Raw genomic sequence first — 23,987 nt, forward strand, 5'->3', positions numbered from 1 at the left:
TCCATTTCTATTTTTTTTTGTGTTAATGAAGACCAAGCAATTGATCCTACAATCGGAGGAGAGGTTTTGCAGGAGTATTTTCACGAGTATTGACATTTTGTATGAACACTTGCTAGCTGTGTCAATTTTTAAGATAAAATCTGAGAGATAAAGCTCAAAAAAGGAGGTAAATACCTACCTATAAAATATATTCATGTCCAGCCTCCCAATATTCTGACTAAATTGATATGCAATTTCCACCTCTGTTTCTTTTTGCTTTTTAAAGAAAAGCACGAAGTTCATCCTTTTCTAAAGTTCAATATATCCATGTGTTAACAAAGGTAATTCCCAATGGACCTGAGATTTTATTAGCAGCTGTTTAAATACTTACTCGACCAACTGCATACATTTAACTTACTGAAGTGTTCTGTAACTGTAGATTGGATTTTTGTCTCTCAGTCACTCTATTAATTGCAGAAAATCACTGCAGTTATGAAGATTAATGGAAAAAGGGGTTTAGAAACTTCTTGGCATCAGATGTATATGGCTGTGTATCACTGGCACATCGAGCCTTAGAAATTAGTTGACAAGGTTAGATAATAAAAGTTACCATGCATAGGACACAAGAGGGTTGCTTGAGAAGGGTAGCAAAATCACATATTTGCCAGTAACATGTACAAAATTACCTTCTAAACCACAGTTGTTAATACCATTCCAGAGAGGAGATGGAATACTTCTCAACAGGTATGAAAAACTGGAGAAAAAAACTCACATCTGAAACATGAAAGCTATCTTCATACACAGAAATACAGCAAAATGCAATTACTAACTTTGTGTTCTATGGTTTTTGTGGTACATTGCTGGTATTTTTCCAGGTAGAAATACTAAAAGCTAAAGATACAAAACTAACAGGACACTGAATGTAAACAGAAAAGGAGATAATTCTCATTATTTTAGCTTCATTTTTTAAAAAGGCTCTTTTTCTATAATTAACATTATATTCCTTTTAAATATCAATTCCAACCTAAACTCAAGCCGTATTTTAAATACACAAGAATACACTGTTGTGAATATTGATAGCAAATTGATAAAAGATACTGAAGGAGTAATCATAAAATCAGTAACATAAAAAGAAAACTCACTTCAGGGTTTGCAAATTACTCCATAAAATTTCTACTTTGTTTCTCCAATTATTTATCTGTTCTTTTTTTTTCCCCATACATAACATGCTGGGGAAAGGGGTACCTTGTTTTGTCCTAGCAAGGAAGATGGGAAGAATTTAGCACCATAAACTACATGCTAGGATTATCACATAGTGTTAATTTGGCAAAATCAGCTCACAGTAAAATCACATAAGATTTATTCTGCCATGCAAAGATACAATTTTCAAAAATGCGCACATGAAGTTCCCTCAAGGACTTTTTTACTCTCAGAAAAAAGAGTTCACATGATCCCATTATAGGAACAACCTTTATAGGTAGAGTTCCAGGATATGAAGTCACATGCATCTTTGTCATTTTGTTTTGAGCTTTGTCATAAAGTCAGGAAGAGACACACTGAACCCTCCAGTGAGTTTATGACTGATTTGTTTCATTTGGACAGATTTGTGTCTCAGGAAAGAAATTATGCTAACTCGTCAGTTGGATAGAATTGCTGCAAAAATCAGATAAATGGAAATAACTTGCATTTATTTTCATTCTGGTTTCATTCAAATCTGAAATTCAGTGAAAAAATTCATATGGATGTCGTGCTTTATAATACATAAGTAAGCATACAGTACAGAACTAGGAGCCTGTTAATGACCCACAAAGCCCTATTTACCTAAACGATTTCACTGAGACCCCTTGTCCTGCTAATGAGCCAGTCCTTCGGAGGTCCTGCACCCCTATCACAAATGTTTTCTCACTGGTTTAACATGAGCAGAGAACTATTGATTCCATCACTCCATTGAGCTGCTGTCACTGAACTGAACCACCTGTGCTAGGGGCTCGATTCTGTGCACACTGCAGCAGCTGCAGCTGTGTGTGACAGCCTCTGATGGTAGAACTGGTCCTACACACATCAGCTGTTTTCCCCCCTGATTTTAGTGTAGAAGCTGGATAAGGACCCCAAGTCCTTCCAGCCAACCACAAGCACCACAATTTCTCCCCACTTAGCTTTCCAGTCAGCTGGGACCTCCCCAGTTAATCAGGACTGTCAGTAAATTTGAAAACTTTTGTCTTAATTTTTTTATGCCTCTGTGGGTATCTTGAAAACAGAATTTATGGGATGAGCAAATATTCTACAATGGTGTTTTAATTTACGACACGTGCAGAAATCCTGCTCAGTTTCAGATCTCTGTAGTTGTGATTCAGACATTAAATTACTTCTAGTCAAAACCAATCACTGGGTACTTAGAGAAGCCTTTCAATATAAGCCAAGTGACTAAAACATTTCAAACTGTGTGCTGACCATCTGGAAGCACAGGCAAAAGCAATTCAAACTTATTCAATACTGTCCTAAAAATAGGGTTTGAAGTTAACTAAAGGTATCAGTGGGTCAGATTTTCAAGGTCCCTTACTTTCACACTCAAACTGAAAAGCAATCAGATTTTACTGTAGTAAGTGTACTTTATCAACAGAAATAGTCAACTTGTTCAAACAGATATGAAAGACCATCATAAACTGACAGTTTATGGCAACAATCAAGGCTAAACACTTGTAAAACTGTGGCCTACAATAAAATTCTGTGTTACTTGATTTCCCTCTGTAGTGCTTTTTGGGCAGCATCATCCTGACACCTGTTCAGGGCATTTTTTTAAATGCTGACCAGACCCACAAACTTCAAAACAAAACAAGGACATCCAATGCAAATTCTAAAGCCAGCTGTCAAAAAGCTTTGCAAAATGATAAGCTATGAAGATAGTTTCTTTAATCTGGGAGCAGATAGTGCCAGACAGGAGCAGATCAGTTTATTACACAGAATCAGTGCTGTTTTGCCTATTCTATACAGCCAGTACTATTATTGAAAACATCTATGAGAGTTTTACTGATATCTGTTGCATTCTCTTTTGTCCTGCAATGAAGATCTGTGTGCAGGTCATGTTTTACTGCTTCAGGGATATCTGTTTTCTTATTGATTGAAAACTAAAATGGTAATTTATACTTCCATACGGGACCACTGCAATGTTTTATTTCATTGATTTTGTGGCAGTTCTTTGCATGCACTTAACAGCTTATGTGAAACCCTGACAGCAAGGTCATTTCAAACAAGCCATTCCCAATTCTGCTCCCTTCAGCTCCCCACAACACCAAATCATTAGCTTCTAATTAAATTTTGTACATTTGGGGTTTTTATAATCTTTAAAGGTTCTTAAATATCAAGTCAAAATTTCTCTTTGTCCTCTGGTGTGTGCCCTGCTTCCCTCATGTACCCAAGCCCAGCAAAGCTATTCTTTAAAGGATTTCCCTATTGATTGAGTGATATTTTTTCCCTTCTAAGCTTTTAGCTGCTGTTAACCTTGTATGTCAGACCAACAATTCGTTGTAATTAGGCTGACAAACTTTCAGCTTTTAACTTCAGTCTCAGAGCTCATTTATTTGGTCTAATGTAACCTTAATTACCTGAGTTGCTAATTCTCTTAAAAAAATCCAAAATCCAATCCTGAAATATTGTGCCTGCAATGAAAAATCTTCCAAAAGTACACTTCGATAGCCTGATAATTGACAAGGCTTGATTCTTCTGAGCACGCATTGATTTTGGACTCAAAGGACCAAGATCAAATTATTATTTTTTCAATAGCACAGAGGGTGCTTGCAGGCTTGGACAAAACCACCTAGGAAAATAAAAACATGAGTATAAATAGCACATGTGGAGTGAGCACATGGAATTGTCTGCAGGGGTTTCACCTAAACTGATCATTTCAAAAGGGGCTACTTTGAGCCCCACGTTTTCAGAAAGCAGCTCTGTGACACATAAATGCACATGCACACAGACATTGCACTTTGCCAGCAATCTTTCACAATATCTGCTTTAGCATTTTTCCTATTGTTAAGAAAAAGTAAAATATTAAAACATTTGCCATATGCAAATGAAACAATTGAACCACGGGAAAGCCTAATCTCTTTCTTCATGTTAAGACATTCAGTAATTACTGAAATTATGTTGTCACTTCACTATAGCATTTGGAGTCTGAAATTTAGGAATTACTTTTCACACAACGAACTCTGGAGAGAGAAATTGTGATAAAAAAGAATAATTGGATCACTTTTGGATGGCTATAGAACTATTGGATGAAATTTTCTCCAACATATGAGATCTTGCTGCTGCTCCACATATGTACTTCAGAAAAGGGAAATGCTTTTACATGCAATATATTTTAACACATTGTTTTTCATTGGCCATTTATTGGTTATCATTTACTGTTTCTTTATGCTATCTACAGAAATGCTAAACCAGCAAAAACTTTTTGCTAGGTATTGCATCCAAGTTCTGCACCTCAAAATATGGCAGCCAATCACTGAAAGCTTGTAAGTACTACAAAATTTAACACCAGACCAAGAAAAATGCCCTCCTTGATTGTTTCTATTATGTCTTTGTCACAGTTTGTCCATTCCTGGACTTTTAAAAACTTTAACAGGTATCATTTATCCTCTCGGGTCATTAATACTGTGAAGCCCACCCCAGTGAAATTTTTCTGATGGTTTCAGAAGATCAGGGGACATAATATAGACAAATGTGCTGAATGACTGTTTTGGATCCCCATTCCTGAAGATAAACTTACTTTCCTTATCTGTTTTGAAACCTGAACTGAGGTTATAGGATTGCTGCTCAGGTGGTATTTGCTATTTTAACAGCGGTAATTACTATGTTTATTCGGGAGGGCATATCGGCAAAGAGATGGTATCCTGAGACTTCATTAATGGGAGTCTAAACAGTCCAAAGAATATCCTCAAAATGCACTTTCCACTGGACAGCCCTTTGCAGCTCTCCAGGAGTGTCTGTCCTGGACACAGCAAGTTTCTCTCTAGTCAAATGACTGAAAATAAAAATGCCATTTGCTTTTGCATTAACAATTGCTCTTGTTCATGAGGTGGATTTGAGTTTTCCATAAAATATGTCAGTCAGATGCTCTCTCCATTGACTTCCAAGAAAGCCAATATCATAGTAGAAGATAAGACTAATATATTTAACTATATTTTAAATAATTAATATATTTCATGTGTTTACATAACCGCATGTACAGTTTTTTGTTCTATATATATTCTGCACTTCATGCTTTCAGTCATTGGCTTTAGCCAATATTTATGGCTCATAGTTCTAATTGTTACTTTAAATAAATGTTCTATTCCTGAAATGACTTCTAAACTAAAGACTTTGCACACTGATGTGAAATTGTGCAGTTGTGTAAAAATTAAGGGCAGTACTTTGAAATTCCTTTGCAGATACAAATCTAGATTGAAACATAGAATCATAGGCAATATCTTAAATTAAAAAGGGAAGAGAAATAGGTGAGGAGATAAGTTTACTAATTCATCATCATTTATCAAGGGGAATATAAAGAGCCATTATCTTGGTTTAATTACTATAAAATCCAAAAAGCCCATTTGCAAGTAATGAATAGTTGCAATAATAATTAGTACGTGTTGACAGCAGCAGAAAACGAGTATTTCATAAATATTGGTTTGTACTAGTTTATGTACTGTTTTATAATAGGCACCAATGCTCAGTAGTTACTGTTGGAACTGTTCATGGCTGCAGAATTCCACCTTCATTACTGCATCACAATACCATGTGTAAGATAAAATATTCCATGCAGAGAAATTGGGAATGTGGAATCCTGGCACTTGAACTGAAGCAAGTACTCATGCTCCTGGTATAGCAAATCCAAGTGGGACTAAATGGAATATAAATGCAAGGATGTTCTCAGCACTACTGACCCAGGACTAACCAGCACTGGCGTGCAATACATTCACTGCTCAACGAAACCATTCTAAATGGACTGATCTCATTTGTAACAAAAAAACCTGACAAAAACCCTCTTGAGCTTAAAAGAGGCCATAAGTGAGCCATTTCCCTGCTTTCATTTGTTTGTTCTTAAGACCAGATCCTGAAACAGACAAGTGCAAAAGCAGAAAATTGTTTTGGTGTTTGTTTATATGCATAAAGGATGCTTTTTTTGCTTGATCATATCTAAGACAACGAAATGGCAATCACAAAGGATTCAGTTCCAGCAGGAGGCAAAAGAAGATAATATCTGTAATAGAAGTATCTATAAAATCTAAAATCAAGAGACAATGCAGTCTCCAGTCATGAAGATTTACATCTGACCTTGCTGGTTTGACATACTGGTTTATAAGACATGGAAAAGGAAACTAACAGATAAATGGGAGCAGGCTACAAGAAAACTCCCAAAATATTAGTGTCTAAGATAAGATTGTAGGCAAAATTGCAGTGAGTGATACATTTACATAGAGAATTTATTCCATTAAAAGCTACTTCTCATTATTTATTTAGCTATTGCTGTAATTAGATAGTATTAAGACACTGATCAGGCTCAGATTAATGTAACATCAGAGGAAGCTGTAATCATTGCAGCAACCTGCAGTGCAGCATGTGCATTCCACCTCGTGTGACAACAGAGACCAGACAGCTCCCCCAGCAGACCTGCTGAGGCCTTGGTCCTTAATAATCAACAGCCAGCTCATCACAAGGCAAAGACCTATCTGATAATGATTTATCAGGTCAAACTACAGATAATTAGCTTGGCTATCAAAAACTATATTGGATGACTCCTCCTAATTTTGTCCATCAGACAAAATTGAAATGCATTTCAATCATCAATTTTCAACACAATTGTGTTGATTAACAAGCCCATTTTACAAACTCACTGGAAATGTGTGTTTGAGAGGTAATAATACAAAATGTTCTATTTCATAAGGAAGGTGTTATAGCATAAAGGTATTCTAAGCACACAGAGAAGTCAAGGATAGGTTGAAGTACATGGAAATCTCTGACTGTGACACTGTTTTCTTGATCTACAAATTCCCTGAGATCAAGATGTCCCCCATGGCAAGTGCAAACTTCTACCAAAAGGGGTTCAAAGTCTCAGATTTACTGCAGTCTAAATACCAAGACAGCTAAAAAGGCAAAACAACTGTTCCAAATAAGCTTTGACTCTCTATTCAAAAAGAGGACAGACAAAAAGTATAAATGTCATCTGGTCAATAATCAGTAGAGGTTAAAAGTTGTTGCCTATTTTAGGAGCAGATGACTATTTCTGAAAAATTTAGGATTAAGTCACTGTTAAAAAGAAGGAAGCAAAACAATGAGATTTAATGCATACCACAGGTTCTTCTAACAGATATCCCAGGAATGCTCCTCTGGATTTTGACAGCTCCAGAGTTCTCCAGCACAATTAAACAGAGCCCAATGTCAACCCCAGAATATCTTTGTAAGAAAATGGATATACTTTCATTTTTACACTTGTACACCTTTAAAACATGAATAACAATCAAGTACCTAATTATTATAAAGGATAACACAGTTTCTATTATCTACATACAAACTGCCTAATCATTTTAGGATTCATAATTGTAAATTTTTCATATGACTATTAGACCTCCCTGTTATTCCAGCTGAGTATAAATTGAAAGGAGAATAGAACTTGCATCCAGGCTTTTTAGGTTATACTAAAGATATTTATTGACACTATTGTTTAACAGAAACATAATGAAAACTAACATCTATGCTGTAAGGATGATGCTGAAGAAAAATATGTCAATCTCCTTATTCACCACAAAACACTAATAAAGCATTAAAGAGACTTGCAAAAGCTGGCACGTGTCAGTAATTAATAGGAAAAATACAATGGTAAATTATAAGCTTCTGACTGAGGACTCACTCAAGTCAGGTTTTTAACAGTTCTATAGATTGTAAAATACTTAGTCTATAAAGGCCACATTTTACATTTCATTTACAAAGGGGAAAAAACTTTACATTTGTTTTCCACATATTACTTGCCTGTTATCAGAAATGTCAACAGATTAGGCTAGTGAAAACAACTGATAGGTACTACATCTTGCTGGTTTTTCCTATAGAGGAATAGCTGAATTTCAAGGCAAGCAGTATTGGAAAAGCTTATCTGGAATTTTGCCCACTTACAGACACTAAGCCTTCTTCCTGGCTACTGAGCAAACATTTTCATGTAGCAAAAGGCTGAGATTGTAGTTTTTCTTTTCTACTACATAATTATGTAACTCTGATCCTTTTGTGAACCATGATTCATTAAGCATGAATCCATGTTTTCTTCCAAATGATGTAAGCTTGTTCTGTCATGTAATGCTGCAGTTCTCTCTACACCTAAAAAATTGTGTCCCAGAATTACCATGATAATTCTTTTCAGGTTACACCACCTAATCCCTAAGCAAAAATAAATTATAGCAGTAACAGGAGAAAATTTAAGAGAAGAACCCTTTATCATCCCCACTTGATCACAGTCAATTTTATCCGTTCTTACTTTCCCCTGTAATGGCTTCTGGTTACATCACTACAAAAAACCCTTTCTATATAAGAATCCGACACTCTAAAGATACGCGTGTGTATTTAAAAATTAAAACCTGAACATAAGTTACCTCCCTATTAAGTAACAATGATTTTTCCAAGTTGTTGCGACTGCAAAAGTCTGTCATTTGCTACTTATCATGGACTAGCTGAGAGTGACCCCTTTCATAGACATATATAAATGCATATGTGTGTGTAAATATATATACACCTATATATATATATCTAACTTTGTTATTTTAAATAAATATATACATTGTTTTATTCCTTAGTGCTACACTGTCTTCACTTACCATATTCTTTTTTCTCAGTTATTGGCTTTGCAATTATATTTTCAGAGAGCTTAACCATTTTTGATATGCAGGACAAAGATCAGCAGCTAATCTCCAACATAATTTCATAATTATGGTGCTCAGCAAATGATTAAGCACTATAACCCCTACCTAAGAATTTATGTCAGATTGGCATTATTTTTAATGTCAGCTTTCTCATGCTTGGACAGCCTGTTAGCCCAACAGGAATGATCACAGATGACTGGGGGAACACACCTTTTGTGCCAGTCAGAGCTTCGAGCTCACACAGTAAAAGCCCTTTGTTTGACAGAGGGGCAGGAGTGACAATCTTGATTAACATTCTCTGCTGGAGAAAATACTTTTGCCCAACAAGGACTTCTGCCAAGAGAGGAGCAGAACACTCTTCCCTGCTATGCAGCATGAACTCAGGATGAGAAGCATTTCGGGGTGAAACTACAATGTCTGGGTTACAGTGACCATTTTCCCAATAAGACCCTGGGGACACTACGGCTCTAAGGAGACACTGCCAGGATGTAGTTCAGAAAGGGATTTTAACTGAACAAATCATTAAAAGATTAAGAGCAACTCTGTTTATGCTGTGGTGAGCCTCAGATTACTGCTAGACATCGATGACAAAATGCCAGACAAGCAAGCCAAAATGAACATTCAAACTGAATGAATGCACTTGGGACAACCAAGACAGACCTGTGATCTGTGTGGTTGCATCAAATGTGTGGTGCGATTACCGATTATTGAAAATAACTGTGGGAAAACAAAATCCAGAACACAGAAACTTTGAAAACCATGAAAAAATTACCAGATGCAGCTACAGACACAGTCTTCCTTTTATCTAGCCCAACAAACCCCACCATTTGAGATAATTCTGCAACAATGTTAAAAAAAAAAAAAAAAAAAATTGCTTCCAGTTCTGTCAATATGCAGCATCTTGTTTTCTGATTTATGTTTACATCATGAGAAAAATCAAACTGCACAAAGAAAGCAAGTCACTCTGGACAAGAGCACAATCATCTTGATGCCCAAAATTCAGCATATAATAAGATTTACTAGAAATTTCATCCCGGCAAATATTATAGTTATCCATCATGCATAATGAATTAACTTTGTACTTTATTTAAAATTCATACAGTCTATTTTTTGCTAACATGTTGCATATATTGCCACTATCTCATCCATTTTCTTCTATTAGGAAATATTCTACTGTGCACTACTTGCAAAATTGAGGTAGATATAAAAATCTTTATAGTGAGTGCAGTGTACCAAACACTTTCACTGCTGTAAATTATTATTATTCAAACACAGAATGTTCAGGGATTTACATGAGTGAGCATTTTAAAACCACTGCTACAAGAAGTTGATAATTCTTTCCCAAAGAGAGCATCTTTGCTTCTTGCTTTGGGATGTTTTTAGCTGTATATACAAAAAAAAACACACAAAATTCTAGTTGTTGCTGCTGTTTCCTTCCTGAATTTCAGGAAATGAATGTTTTTTGACAGAAATTTGTTTTGCTAAGTTAGAGATTCCTGGTTCCAAGACAATTTTAAAGTTCCAATGTACAGAGGTAAACCCTCAGCCCCACTCCTAAAAACAATTAATAAACCCCGTAGTATTTATCTACAGAAACCCACAGACAAACATCTCTTTCCCAAAAGGAATGATCAAAATGGCCAAAGTAACAGAGAAAAGCAAAACTACTACAGTCCTTTTAGTCAACATCTTGTATAATTGGAACCAATACCGCAACATGGAAACAATGCTCTGCTTTTTGAGTCCATTTTGGCAAAGCCTTTCTGTATCACACAAGATCAGTATCTCCCATAGCCACTGCCAGAGCAGCTACAGCACCAAGTTCTGCTGCTGCTCCCTAATAGGAACTGATTTAGTGCATAGAGCTGATAGCTTTTGTAACACGCTGAATGCTTTACAAAAGAAAAGGACCATTGTTCTAAATAAGGCAAAAAAATTATGTAGACCCTGTACAATGCAGCAACATAAAGTCCCAATGTTTTCTGCACTGTTTTTGAGTTAGCAAGTCACATGGACACAGCAGCAATTTAGCATGAAAGTAGCACCACATATTATGAACGTTCCCTTCCATGTAATTTTCCTCAGTCCACTAAGACTATGATGGTGCTTGAATACAAAAATCTTTATATTTAGACAGCTAGTCTTATTTAATTGTTGCTGGTTTATCAATCCACCAAATTATGATTTTCTTTTTCCATGTTCTGTCTATACTAACTTAGCAAAGTTCTCATTCTCCATCTTTCCCTCTGGAGTCCTCAAAGACCATCAGCACACAGTCATTCTGCTGCCTTAACCATACCCTTCAACCAGCAAACAAAACCCTTTTGTACTTTACCCACCTTCTCCTTATGAATTTGTCAAGATGATGTTTGAAATAAGCTTTTCCTATTGAAGGGAATGGGTGGTTAAAGTCTGTTTCAGGCTTTTGCTAGTATTTCCCTAATAAGGTTAACAAAAACCCTCAATTTTTAGGACTTGGTCATCCTCATAAACTCTACTAAGAGCTCCAGTCACAGTGAGAAGTCTAAGCAGCAACTGGAAAACTCCTCCAGAAGGCAGTCCACACTAGGAATGCCCCAGCCAGGACGGCCATCTTACGTGGACTTTACACTGCCCTCCTTCCAATTGCTGATGGGAGTGGATCCTGAAAGTCAGAACCTCACTATCACCTGATCAGCTTTAGAGGGGACCTAAAGACAGAAGAGAAATGAAAAGAAAGGGACACAAAGAGGAAGGGCGGAAGTAAAGTCGAGTCTGACTCAAGTGCAGCACCCATGCAAAGTTCCATTCTGAAACAACAAAGAGTCTGCCAGAGTGATCCCATCAACTTCAGCCCCCTGTCACTGTAGATATTGTATTTATTATTCTAGTTTCTACTTTTAGAATTAGCAAAACAAAAAAACAAAAAAGAAGGAGGGCAGGGAGAAACAACCTACATATTTCTGTGTGAAATGAGGCCAAAGGAACGTGGCCTGTCTGTGGGGATCTTCCTGAGAACAGTAACATCAAATTGAGGCTTTATTTCATTCTAAATGTTTCCCCCCCCCGTCCTCTGTAAACTTTTAATATAAGCTAGCAAACAAAAAAGTATTATTTTCTGGGGGTTTTTTTTTGGGTTTTTTTTTTTTTTTTGTAAGATGCTTTTAAAAAATAAAATAAAACTGCCTCATGAAGTCAGGATAAGGCCTCATAAGACAGGAAAGGTTCAGAAAAAATGCTTGCTGCAAAGATTATATACATTCACCAAAAGCCCAAGTACTGCTCTTTTCTAAAAAATATGCAGAACCTGATGCAAAATTTATAAACTTATATAGCTTTACAGCAGATGCTTCCCTTCCAGAAGCAATTCCAGAGACAACCTCTGGCTTTGCATTCCCCTGTCATATCTCCTTTGAATGTAATTAATTAACAAGGTATCATTGGGATATTATAGCTATCTTAAGCTCCTGGAGTTTGACCTCAGACTTGTGTGCTTATCCAAGTAAGAGTGCAGCTATTACTCTAAGCTTCTGACAGTGGCTCTTCAACTGCATAATTCTTGTGAAAACTGCAGTTTTCTACCTAACAAAGTGGCTGATGAGGCACAAACACAGCCTAAAAGGTGTTTCATTATAAGCTTCTGGCCTTATCTCTGAAAAGACTTTATCTAAACCTGCTTCTTATTATACTGTTGGCAGGTTGCCTGAAGAGTTCACCCCTCTGCACTGGAATAACTTCAAGGAATATGTTTAAAATTCAAACACTCCATTTGCTCCTAAACACTACATTAATGGGTACAGGATAAGAACCAGAATATATATCTATTCAATACAACTCATACAAAACAGTTTATCTGCCTGTCTAATCTCAGATGCCCCAGTTTCCATAACATTACAGGATCCACACATTTTTTCCTCACTTCCCCTCTTCCTATTTGAGATAGCAGGAAGGGCTTTCTTAGCAGTAAAGGATAGAGGAAACAGGTGGTTGGGTTCGTTTGTTCTTCTCATTGAGATGAATCTAGAGTGCTGGAGGATTAAAGTCCTGATATTTAGCATTTTGATATAGTTGGCATATATTTCTATTTAAAGGACTCAATTGTCCAGAGCTTATTTCTTCTAGAGAGGTTTTTTTTCCAGCAGATCTTCTGGGAGAATGTCTGCAGATAGGATTAGATTGGAAATGCTATTGCTTTCAGTGTACTTAAGACACTGGCAGGGATGAGAATTTAAATGAGAGATTTCAGATGTCTGCATTATGCACTTCACAAAGTCTTTCTTGCCTAAGGGAGGTAAGAACAACAACAAACCTAACCCATTTCCAAGTTAATTTAAAAGCAGAGTTTGATGGCAGAATATTTGCATATGTTAGCTTCAAGACAGATGCAATATATGCCATCAGTATTTGCACACATACATTTTAAGGAATGGTTTCTTTTTCTACCAATGCTTTGTGTGTACTAGGAAAGGCATACAAACCTTTTCCCACTGGGGTCTTGGAAAATAAGGGGGGAAAAGAAACCCCAATTCTTATAACTTGACAGAACATTCCTTTGCAGTAGAAGGACTCGATCAATTTGTGGTTTTCCAATTTTCAGGATATACCTCCTCATCTTATATTTAGTTTCAGACACCATGTACTGAGTAACAGCTTTCTGTGTGTCACACAACTTTATTTTCCTTTATAATTAGGAATCAGGAGGCAGTTTAGAGGCAGTTTATTCTATTTACAGATCAACTTTCTTAATAGAAGTTTGTATTTTGTATAGAATGGATTTGACTCATCTCTACAAGCAGCAATGTGCTATAAAACCAGGATGCCTTGCTAAACTATGGTGGCAAGATATGGCTGCAGAAACACGTGTAGGCACAAGAAAAGGTGGTGATAAAACTGAAAAGCTCCACCAGCTTTAAGTATTCCTGATATTGAGACATGGGAATAAATGCTACTGCAGTGCTGCTTCCTAATACCCCACTTAAGCTGCTGAGCTGGCAACTACATTTCTCACTTCTCCCCACTGAAATTCAAGGTTATAGCCCAACTCTTGATTTAACCAGCTGAAGGGATCTTGCAAATCCAAAGGGAGCTGAATTTGGCCTCTTTCTCCTTCAGAACTCCAGAAAGAGATGACAGTTTACTTAAAGCTTCTAGAAATATTTTTGTTTCACTCACATTACTGGTTGTTCTAAAAAAGGATATATATCTCTTACATCTGGGAAGTTAACTCTGTACATACATAAATGAAAGAATTAACAATGCTTCATTTGATGCTATTATCTCTGAACTACAGATGTGTGGCTTTAAAAAATAAAAAACCACATTGGCATGAGAATGTGTGAAGCCCGTAACTGTGTTTTCCTATACTTTACCTTAACTGAAAATGAATTTACATTAGTCTTTAGTATTCTGGGAAAGAGAAATTAATTCCATGTTTTTTCAGTACTGCATGTTGACACAGGTTTAAAACATTGTCTTAAGCTTTAACATTAACTTTGGATGCACACCTACACAATGTCTTTTTTATTTCCTCTTTTTCCTCAAGCTCTTTCAAAAATATCAATTTGAATAAGCTTTCAAACAAGACAAAATGGACTAAGAACTATATTTTGCTTTTATGGGTATTTGCTTAAATTGAATGAATCATAGGCAAATTGTTAAATTGGAGTGTAATTTAATTATCTGGGCATGCATTTTATCTGGACAGTATTAGACTTTTACTTTATTGTTCCCACTGGAAAAATGCATCTTCACCATAACCTTAAGCAGGTGTGTAAATTTCATGACTTCAAAAGACAGAAATGGAGCCAGGAACTCACACTGGTTAGTAATAAATTAATTTTTTGAAAGGAAAAGCATTAGAAAATGTAGCTTAAGGTGCTCAGCAGAAAGCAAACAAAATCTGAAATACTGTGAATACAGGCTATCATTAAATACAAAGCTTTGTTTCATTCTGTATTTTTTTTACTGTTAAATTAATTTATCCTCCCCCAAACAACAAGACTAACACAAAACTGTTTTCAGAAGATGTTTTGGAGGGATAAATGGATAATAGATGTTTTGCCAGTGACCTCTGGTGCTCAGAGCTGCTTGAAGGAATGATACCATGTGAACAGCAACAACCATAACAAACAGGTTTGTCACAGTACCCAAAAACTCAAGCATCTGCTGAAGGGTGAACTTCTGTAAACACATCAAGGGAAATACCTGTCATAGCATTTGAAATGCAAATTATTACACTGCTGCATTAAAACACTTAGTTTTGCAGATATTTGAAAGTAACTGGATTTTACAAGACTCTTAAATTGGCATATGCATCCTGCAAGCTGAAAGTATTTTCTACCACAGAAGTTACAGGAAAAGCTGCATGCAATAATCTAGGGGAAAACGTGTAAATAAAAAGCACTGTAAAATGGAGTGTTGATACTGCCAAAATTAATCAATAATTAAAGTACTTTGACAAGAACATTTCTCAAGAGCCTCTATCTTCTGAATGTTAAATTATGAAAGCATGAATCAGATGTTCTTGTGTTTCATGTGAATATCATATAATATGTTCCTGCACTACTGCATCTGGGGAGGATGCTAAAAGACTCAATTTACATTTAAAAAACTGTTTGTTATTTATTGAATTCTTATACCATAATATCAGATTTGAAGAGGCTTAATTTCAGAGGACTGTTAGCAAAAGAATGGGGATAACTGAAAAAGTACTGATTTTATATAGGTGAAATTTGGTATTGGGACCAATTAATTTAGTTTTTATTCTGATCAACTGCATCCAATTAAAAGAACTAAAGGCTTATATGTTGAATGCAAAAAAATTTCAGACCAAATGATAAAAATTATGTAAGATTGGATAATATGAAAAGACTTAGGATACCTAGGTAACACGAATACCAAGGTAACAAGTAAGAGTCTTACAGGTATCTTGGATTTTACAACATTTCACCTTGAGGTTTATAAACCATTTTTCTTCACAGTTGATATCTGAAAAGGTTTAAAACAAGAAACCAGGTATGTGACAGCAAAGCCATCCAACATCTTCCCATTATTTCAAGGGGCAGGAGATGGAAAGAGAACGCACAGAAATGCTTTGGGTTTGGGGACTGTTTTCTGGTTTGGTATTTGTTTGGGGATTTTCTGTTTGTTTGTTTTAGGAAGAAAAAAAATACCTAAATCATACAGGAAAAGCATGATGGTTTCCAATAAAAAAAGAGAGAAGCAGTCACATTGTAGATTATATTAATATTACTTAAGGCAATAAAGGTTTTAATTTATTGTTTACTAGTGCTACCTTGAGTAAATGAACATGGGCAAGCTGATGCTACCCTGGGGATGTGCACTCCCTGTAATGGACTTCTTGGCCAGAATTCCAGGTTCCTGACTTCTTACAGGTTGAGTTTTGAAAAGGATCACACAGTCACAATACTTGAGGCACACCAGCCATTCCATTTGAGCTACAGAAGCAATCATGGTGCTGAAAGCAACCCCAGCCTGTGATAGCAGTGCTGAATACACAGGGGGTGGAGTAAAAATACAATCTATATTAAAGTTCCTAAAGAGCTGCTTAAAAACAACTTATAGATACCTAACTTTGTATTTCAACTTCACTCCAGGTTTTCCAAAGTAAACACAAAAGTAAAGGCGGAGGCATTCCAGAAAATGGTGTGTGCAACCATGCAAATGTAATCTAGATATGTGCTACAAGCAATGCTCATAAGACAATAATTTCCACAACAGGAGCTCTGCTGATTGCCCTTGACATGGAAAATATCCCAAATTCCAAGCACAGACTTCTTTCTCCAAGTCTGTAGCTATATGTTACATTGTCATCTTAATACAGTGGATTAATTTGATGAAACTACTCTTGGAATATTGTGACATCAGTGAAATTTTTTTATGTATTCAATGCTATTCAACAGTGAATAACTTCCTGGGCTTGCTTTATTTACATGTTGGAAGTGTTCTGGAAAAGTGTCAGCAAAATACAAGATGGGGGAACGCACAAAATGGAGTAGCTGGTATTTTAAAACACCTAGGTCAGACTGCCAAAGCCTAGAAAACAAGCCATGTAACTAAATCAGGGGAATTATATTCTTAGCTTTTTAGATTTTTAACTTATGGTTAAGTGCACGTATCATATGCCACACTCAGAACTGTTCTAAAGTCCCATCTGTTTGATCCTTTTCTCCTGCTTTTGCTGACAGCAAGGGCTATGCCTGGATTACAGCTACTATTATGCAGAAGACTGACAATAAAACCTGACAGTATATAAACATTTATCCAAACTGGATTTTCATTAAATGGGGATTCAATCCTTCTGGTCTCATGACAGATTTTAAACAAAGCTGAGAAATGCTGGTACAATTTTTTAATCAACTGAATGTAAAAATGGAAAATTTATGCATAAAAATAAGCAAGATCACCAAGCTCAAAATTCACCAGAACAGCACGAATGCATCAAAACCACATTGTCCAATGAAATCTGAAAGCTCTGGGATTGTAACCACAGTAGCACACTTCGGATGCTGACGTATAACCTGCTGTAGTTTGGTCAACTGGAAATGATGTTTTGTTTACTGTACATTTGTGAGTCTATTCTTTTGTTCTCCATTGTTAGAAAACTTATTCAGGCTTTCTGTTGCTTGCTTCATGAAGGAGACAGGAAGGACAGGAAGACAGGATGAAAGGAATATCTCATCCAACATACTCAAATCTATCAAGAGTACATCCGAGTTCATTGCCCATGCCAACACTTCCTGTGCATACACAATAGCCTTAATGGCTTCTTTCAGAGGAGAAATTTAAAAGCACAATCCTCTTCTCCCCTCAAAAGTTTTAGCCACTTATACATCCAGTGTTTTCCAGTTTTAAATGGGTTATCTAAAGAAAACACAGGGAATAAAAAGGAAAAAAATATAATGTAGAATGAGTCACAAAAAATGCCCAAAAAACCACAACCCCACAAACCAAACTCTAACAAAAACCAGAATGACTTGAGAGGGGGGTCTTTTAAATAAAATTGTACTAAGAAAACCTGAACAGGTCTTTTTAAAGCCTGGGTTACGTAATACCCCGTTAAACGCTGATGTGTCAGTGTTGACTTTGTACTTGATCTGTTTTGTGTAAATTACACATTAAGGCACCCTCGCCATTCAGCTTAAATTCTCAAGGTGGCAACACTGAAAAAATTTAAGCATATGGAGAAGCTAAATATGAAGTTTCCCTACTGATGACCTACCCACCCTATCCTTAAAACAAGCTCATGTTAAACCATTCACAAAAATAAACACTGAAGTCACAGCTTTAAAATAGCACAAAACATCCAGTGTGTCTTGTGTGTTACCTAACCATGCCGGAGAGCTCTTGCCAGTTTACATCCCAGGCAATTTTTCACCAAGAAACAGTAAAATGTAGAAGTTTGAATAAAAATTGAATTATATAATTTGAATTAAATTTAGAAAAAAAAAATTAATTTTTTTTTAAAAGTTAAAAATCCTGTGACTTCAGGACACCTCCTCTGTAGTGAACAGGAATGAAAGATGCATGATCAGGGCTCCTTCTGACCTCCTCATTTCCTGCGTTCCCAGGGGTCTCCTGCAACACAGCCTCTCCCCTGCCCTTGGCCAAGGGTGCACCTTAGTCCCACTCTCCACAGTTATGGATTCAAAGAAAGCAGGGAAGGAATCCCACAAACCAGGAACGAGTCAGAGCCAGTGCTCTACAACATCCTGGTGCCAATGTCAGCACTGACAGCTGGAGGCAGAAGATGGACATGTGTCAACTTTCCAACAACAGCACGATGGATTTTATTAGCTCAGAAAGGTGCCTGAGCTGCCAGTTAAGCTAGCTGGGATTGCCAGGATGGTCATGAGGATACAGAAGAGGTAAGGGGTGTAACTCAAATATTTATTAATTGCTATCAAATCTCTTTTTTTTTCCTTTATAACTAGCATATTTATCCTTAGACACGTACACACAACAAGAACAACTGCACAACTCCCTAAGAATGTCATCTACTAATACCCTTCAAACCTGACCAAGTGGGATAGAAGTTTTTTGCTCCATCAAGGTCCTCTATCTGCAGCTGTTCCACATGGCAAATTCCCATTTCAGTAAATTGGTGCTCTGCTCCCAGAACAGATGCAAAATCCCTCTCACAATGAGAATATACAATGCAGCCTGATTCTAAGAACAAAGTACCATTTTAAGTCTTCATAATTCTGTATTCAAATGACTCTTTTTGACCGCAGTGGGAATTCCATAACCCCAGTAAAAAACTACTTTTTTACTAGATAGAGGACAAGTAAGGTACATCAATATTGTATTTTTCTGTATGTGTACGTTCTGGCTGTTATTCCTGAGCACTGTTATAGGCTACAGACAGAAAAACACCTTCAACCCACTCATTACAGCACTGACCCTGACAAAGACATATTCAGTCTGTTACCAAGGTAGAGATACAGCATTTAAGGGTCAAATTTAAAGGTTTCTCTCCATTATTGACAAACATATCAGTATAGAAGTGATTCTGCACTGGTTGCTGCTTTCAGTGTCGAAGGTCCCTACAAAACTAAACAAAGTGTTACAACTAATCACACATTTAATTTTAAAATGTGTCCTGTTTTGCTATGTGAACATTGTTGCCAGGTCTTTTGATGTTGCACCATTCAAAGTACCCACCATAAAACAGATGTTTAATTCCCAGAGAATGTGCCAGAGTCCAGAACTTGTACAAGTAACAAAAAGCTTCAAACACACGGGAGCCAACAGCCTCACAGAGATATGGGTGCTTCCCTATGGAATGGTAATTACAAGGAAGGTGATGAAAGAATTCCATTCTGCTGGAAAGAATGCACAGTCAACATTCTGTTGAATTAACAGGGAAAAGCTTGGATGGAAAAGCTTCTAACCATTAGTCAGACTGCACTATCAGAATCACAGGAAATAAATGAGAATTTGGCAAAGGCAGACAATAGGAAGGATCCTGAAAGTCAAACAAACAAAAAGAATACAGCTCTTATGAGATATCTCCTGCAAATTTTTTTAAATGTAATCCATAGTTTACAAAACCAATCTGTTCAAAGAAATTAGCCACTAGATTTACCAGCCAAATTAAAAATTCTCATATATATCCATTTTTCTCTGCTATTTTGAGTAATTTTTGTTCAGTTTGAATATTCTGACACACAGAACACACTTAGATATTTGAGTGATATAACTCCCTTAACAGCTCATGACATTTCTAAGAAAGACTGAAAACCTCATCTGCTTTGAGAAAAAAAAATACTTGTGAAGTATAATGATGGAAGTAGAAAAAGACATCAATTTTCCACAATAAATGACTCATAATATTTAATTTGAGCATGCCATACAAAAACATAAAATAAAGCAGGGAAATGAATGATCACTGAACCATACACAACTGAATGGGAAAAATCACCAGTATTGTATAAAACAGTGAAAATCTTGGAAACATTCTTCTGATGATAAGCAGAATTTCATCAATCTTTAATAAATTTCCATTTTCAAGCCAGGCACATGTGATTTTGTGACTTTTTTTTTCTTTTTCTACTTTTAGTGGGATTTAGCAGCTCAAGTCCCAAATCCTTCAGGAAATCTTCTGTCCTCGACACTTTTTATTATTTATGTTAGAGTTATCCATACATTTAGATGTTCAGATTAAAACTTAGGCATATGAGTGTCTTAGATACACCTTCTGTAGTCCATATCCAGTATCTTAGGAGAAAATTAGATCACAAGTAGTCCAAAATGGAAACCTGTACTGCTGTTTAAAAGATTGCTTAAATAATTGGGAGTCTAGTGGGTATGTTAAAATTCTCATCTTTAGGAAGATATTGCAGTATTCCTTCTACATATTGCACGTTTTTACTACCACTAAAGCTTAATAATAATAATAAAGTAGTAATAATAATAATAATGAGTAATCTGGTTTTCTTTTCTGATATTCTTTTCAATACATTCCAGATGGCCTCGCATAATAGCAGAAGTTCAGGAGTATAAAAAGGTACAACAGCTATATAACAGGTTCAGATGGGTATTACAGGCCATTTTATGTTTCAGTAATTAAACTTAAACCTAAACCAGCTAGCCCTTCCTATCTCAATTAACAGTACATATAGCTATTGTCAAATACTCTGCTTGGAGTACCCAAAATAAAGGAATGCTTCTGGTGTGTAGGGGAATATAGGACTCTTACATGTAAAAAACCCAAGAAAATGAAACATTAATCCTCACATGTTTGTATCATTAGAAAATAGAATATTGAAGATTTTTCTTACCTATGAAAAGATCAAAAAATGTTACTTCTTGTATTTTCATATTTCTATCTGTTATTATTACAGACTAGTAAGAAACCCACCAGCTGTGAGGGATGCAGTCGGATTGGAGAAGAAATTCCATTGCTTTCCAACATTCTACTCCTGAATGTTTATTTTTTCTTCCCTAATGCTTCCTCCCTCAGACAGAGGACTTTTTTGGAATTTCTTGGCAAATGACTTACCGGCAGTGTTTGTGGGATCCCGTTAAGGTTTCTATCACAAAGCATTCCCCTTCATTGAGACAATATGCAAGGTCCTTGTCTTTGCATGGCTTAAAGTGCTCAGATCGCTCCGTGGAATACGTTGTGGTGTCTGTGGAGGAAACAAGGAAAGAGAAGAAATGCTGTAAGGATAAATATTGGATATTCTTACAGTACATGTTAAATAAACGTGATCATACTGGTCTCAGTAACATCAAACACAGACTGAAAGAAATGGAAAGCACAGGGCATGCAACCTCTGTGTGACCACAGTATTATTTGCAATCAGGATTCTTAAAAGGCTTGCAAAAAATACCTTCAGAAAAACAAACTAGCCTGCAGCAAATTTGTGGTATAATCTCAACTACTTCCAATTTCCAAAATTTCCCTTCTAAAATGAAAAGAAACCTACTTTGTATCCTGTAACAAGAACAATATTCTCATATCAACACTCCAAAACACGGTTTGAAATAAGATAGGAAATTTTTCCATTAAAAAAACAAGCAAAAGTAGATAATATAGTATCAACCCAAAAAACCCAAATAAACCCTGCTACAATAAGAGGAAAAAAAAGCCAAATAGCCAATGTCAATACTAATTTGATTCACCAGTCACAAAAACCAGCCTAAAACTTAAACACAAGCAATGTACCAGAGAGTGTGTCATTTCACATATATCATCTGTAGGTGTCTATAGGTCCCCCAAAACACAGTTAAAGGCTTGGTTACAGGAAGAACTGTTGGCTGCACCTTTGGAGTATTTAGTTAGAAAATTAGATTTGGAATAGGCTGACAGTATGTCAGGGTGAGCTATCATTCCTGTCTTCTAATAAATCTCTTTAACCTTTCCAATCCAGTTGGATTAATCAACAATAAAGTGAAATTTTCAGAGGAAGATGCCTGACTGACACATATTTTAATTTTCTTCACTAAGACAAGGTTTTTGTCTAATGAAGTGTGATTTTCAAAGTAGATTATGATTTCCACAGAGCCATGGTTCAGTCTTCATATTCAATCTTAATTCAAAAGGTTTAAATTCCTAACCACTTTGCAGGATCTGATATATATTGAAATAGTAAGAAAACATTTCATTGTATACCATACAGCCTGTCACAAAATGTTAAGTTGCCTGCTGTCAAAGAAAGGAAGCAGTGTTCAATAGACATAGAACCTTGCAAACTCAAAGTTATACAAACACTTTAACTTGCTTTTTGCTCATAACAAGGTAAATATCCACCAATTTTCAGCACCAGAGTTGAAAATCAAAACACTGAACTGCAAGACACCCATAACTACAGTTCTGCAAGAAAATTCAGATAATTCCAAAAATCTTTCAAAGTAACCTTTTTTTGTTCTCAGTATATTTTTAATAAAACACCACTACAAGTTTTCCTTATATGAAGACTAAATGACAAAAGATTAATAAAATAGATGTGAAAATAATAAGAAAATCCATGCCCTATTCTTTGTATGCAACACTTTTTTGTTTTTCCTCTCCAGAGAGAAAATATTGTAGTTCAGTGTTTTTAGCAGAGACAAAAAAAATTCCTGGGAATAAACTCTAACAGTCTTTCCTCAAATGTTTTCACAGATTCAGAACAAAAGGCCATGCCATTGTCCCCCATAGCAGCACTTACAAAAAATTTGCAGGCTAGAAACTATGTTTTTAATGATTGCAAGCAAACCTTGAACGGAAATCTATCAAGCTGAAATTTGGAGACAATACAAGATGTTTATAGATGCAAACAGTAACTAGCAGCTCACTGTTGACATTTCAAGGATGATCATCTTTTATGTAAAAAAAATATCCTCACACAGAAAAAAGGTAGCTCAGTTACTTTTTAAGGTCAGTTTTACCCAGTAGAACTTAAGTGACCATTTAAAACTTGATCAGGCAAAAAATAAATATATAGCTGAGTAATCAGTTATATTGCTACCTCTTGGGGTTTTAGGAGCTCTCCTGGATTTTTTTTTTTTTTCTGTTAAAGGAATTTTCCCATACTTGGAGGAAACTCCTTGTTGTTAGGAGGACAAATGGCTGGGTACTTAAGAAAAACAAAAGAGCTGGCAATGGGGTGGGACACATCTGGCTACTCTTTTGTTTCACCTGGGTGTGGGGGCAGTCAGTCTCCAGCATTTGGACAGAGAGGGAGGCTGCTTTTCTTCGGCTGCTTTTTTTCCCCTTCTGCTGAAAAAGCCCCGGGATCCCAAGCCCTCCTTCCCTGTCCCGCTGGGAGCCGGGCCGTGGCCGCCCTGCCCCGCTGTTGTTTCGAGCCTTCGCTGCGTTGTAGCCGTGCTCGCCCTGCCTGCCCAGATCCCCGGGGGGTTCCCCGTTTGGATACATCGCGTCTGCCACCCGGGATTTGTGCTCATCCCTGCCGTTCCAGCCTGCTGTTCCCGAGGGTCCGGCCGGACACCGGGATCGGCTGCCCAGGGGTTTGTGAAGCCTTTGTCCCATCCCTTCCCGGGATCCCAGGCCGCCAGTGCCGCGTGCTCCCCGAGCTCGCTCCGGAGCGCCCCCTGCAGCCGCGGGGGAACCATCGCACCTGCCCTGCTCACCGGGAGCCGCCAGCGCCCCTGCCGGCTGCGAGCGGAACTGCACCCGAGGGG

At 36.7% G+C, this 23,987-nt stretch overlaps 1 protein-coding gene across 1 annotated transcript in view; it reads right to left on the minus strand.

Annotated features, from left to right (window-relative positions):
- NRG3 (neuregulin 3) overlaps window positions 1-23,987 on the minus strand; it is a gene marked incomplete at both ends in the record, with an annotated part of 343,802 nt that overhangs the window by 180,309 nt on the left and 139,506 nt on the right. Inside the window, one exon of the mRNA XM_082286584.1 lies at window positions 21,361-21,490. Coding sequence (XP_082142710.1) covers window positions 21,361-21,490 — 130 coding nt within the window. The remainder of the gene's footprint in view (window positions 1-21,360; window positions 21,491-23,987) is intronic.

This window comes from Coloeus monedula (genome assembly GCF_965178545.1).
Source record: "Coloeus monedula genome assembly, chromosome: 8".
Classification (NCBI taxonomy): domain Eukaryota; kingdom Metazoa; phylum Chordata; class Aves; order Passeriformes; family Corvidae; genus Coloeus; species Coloeus monedula.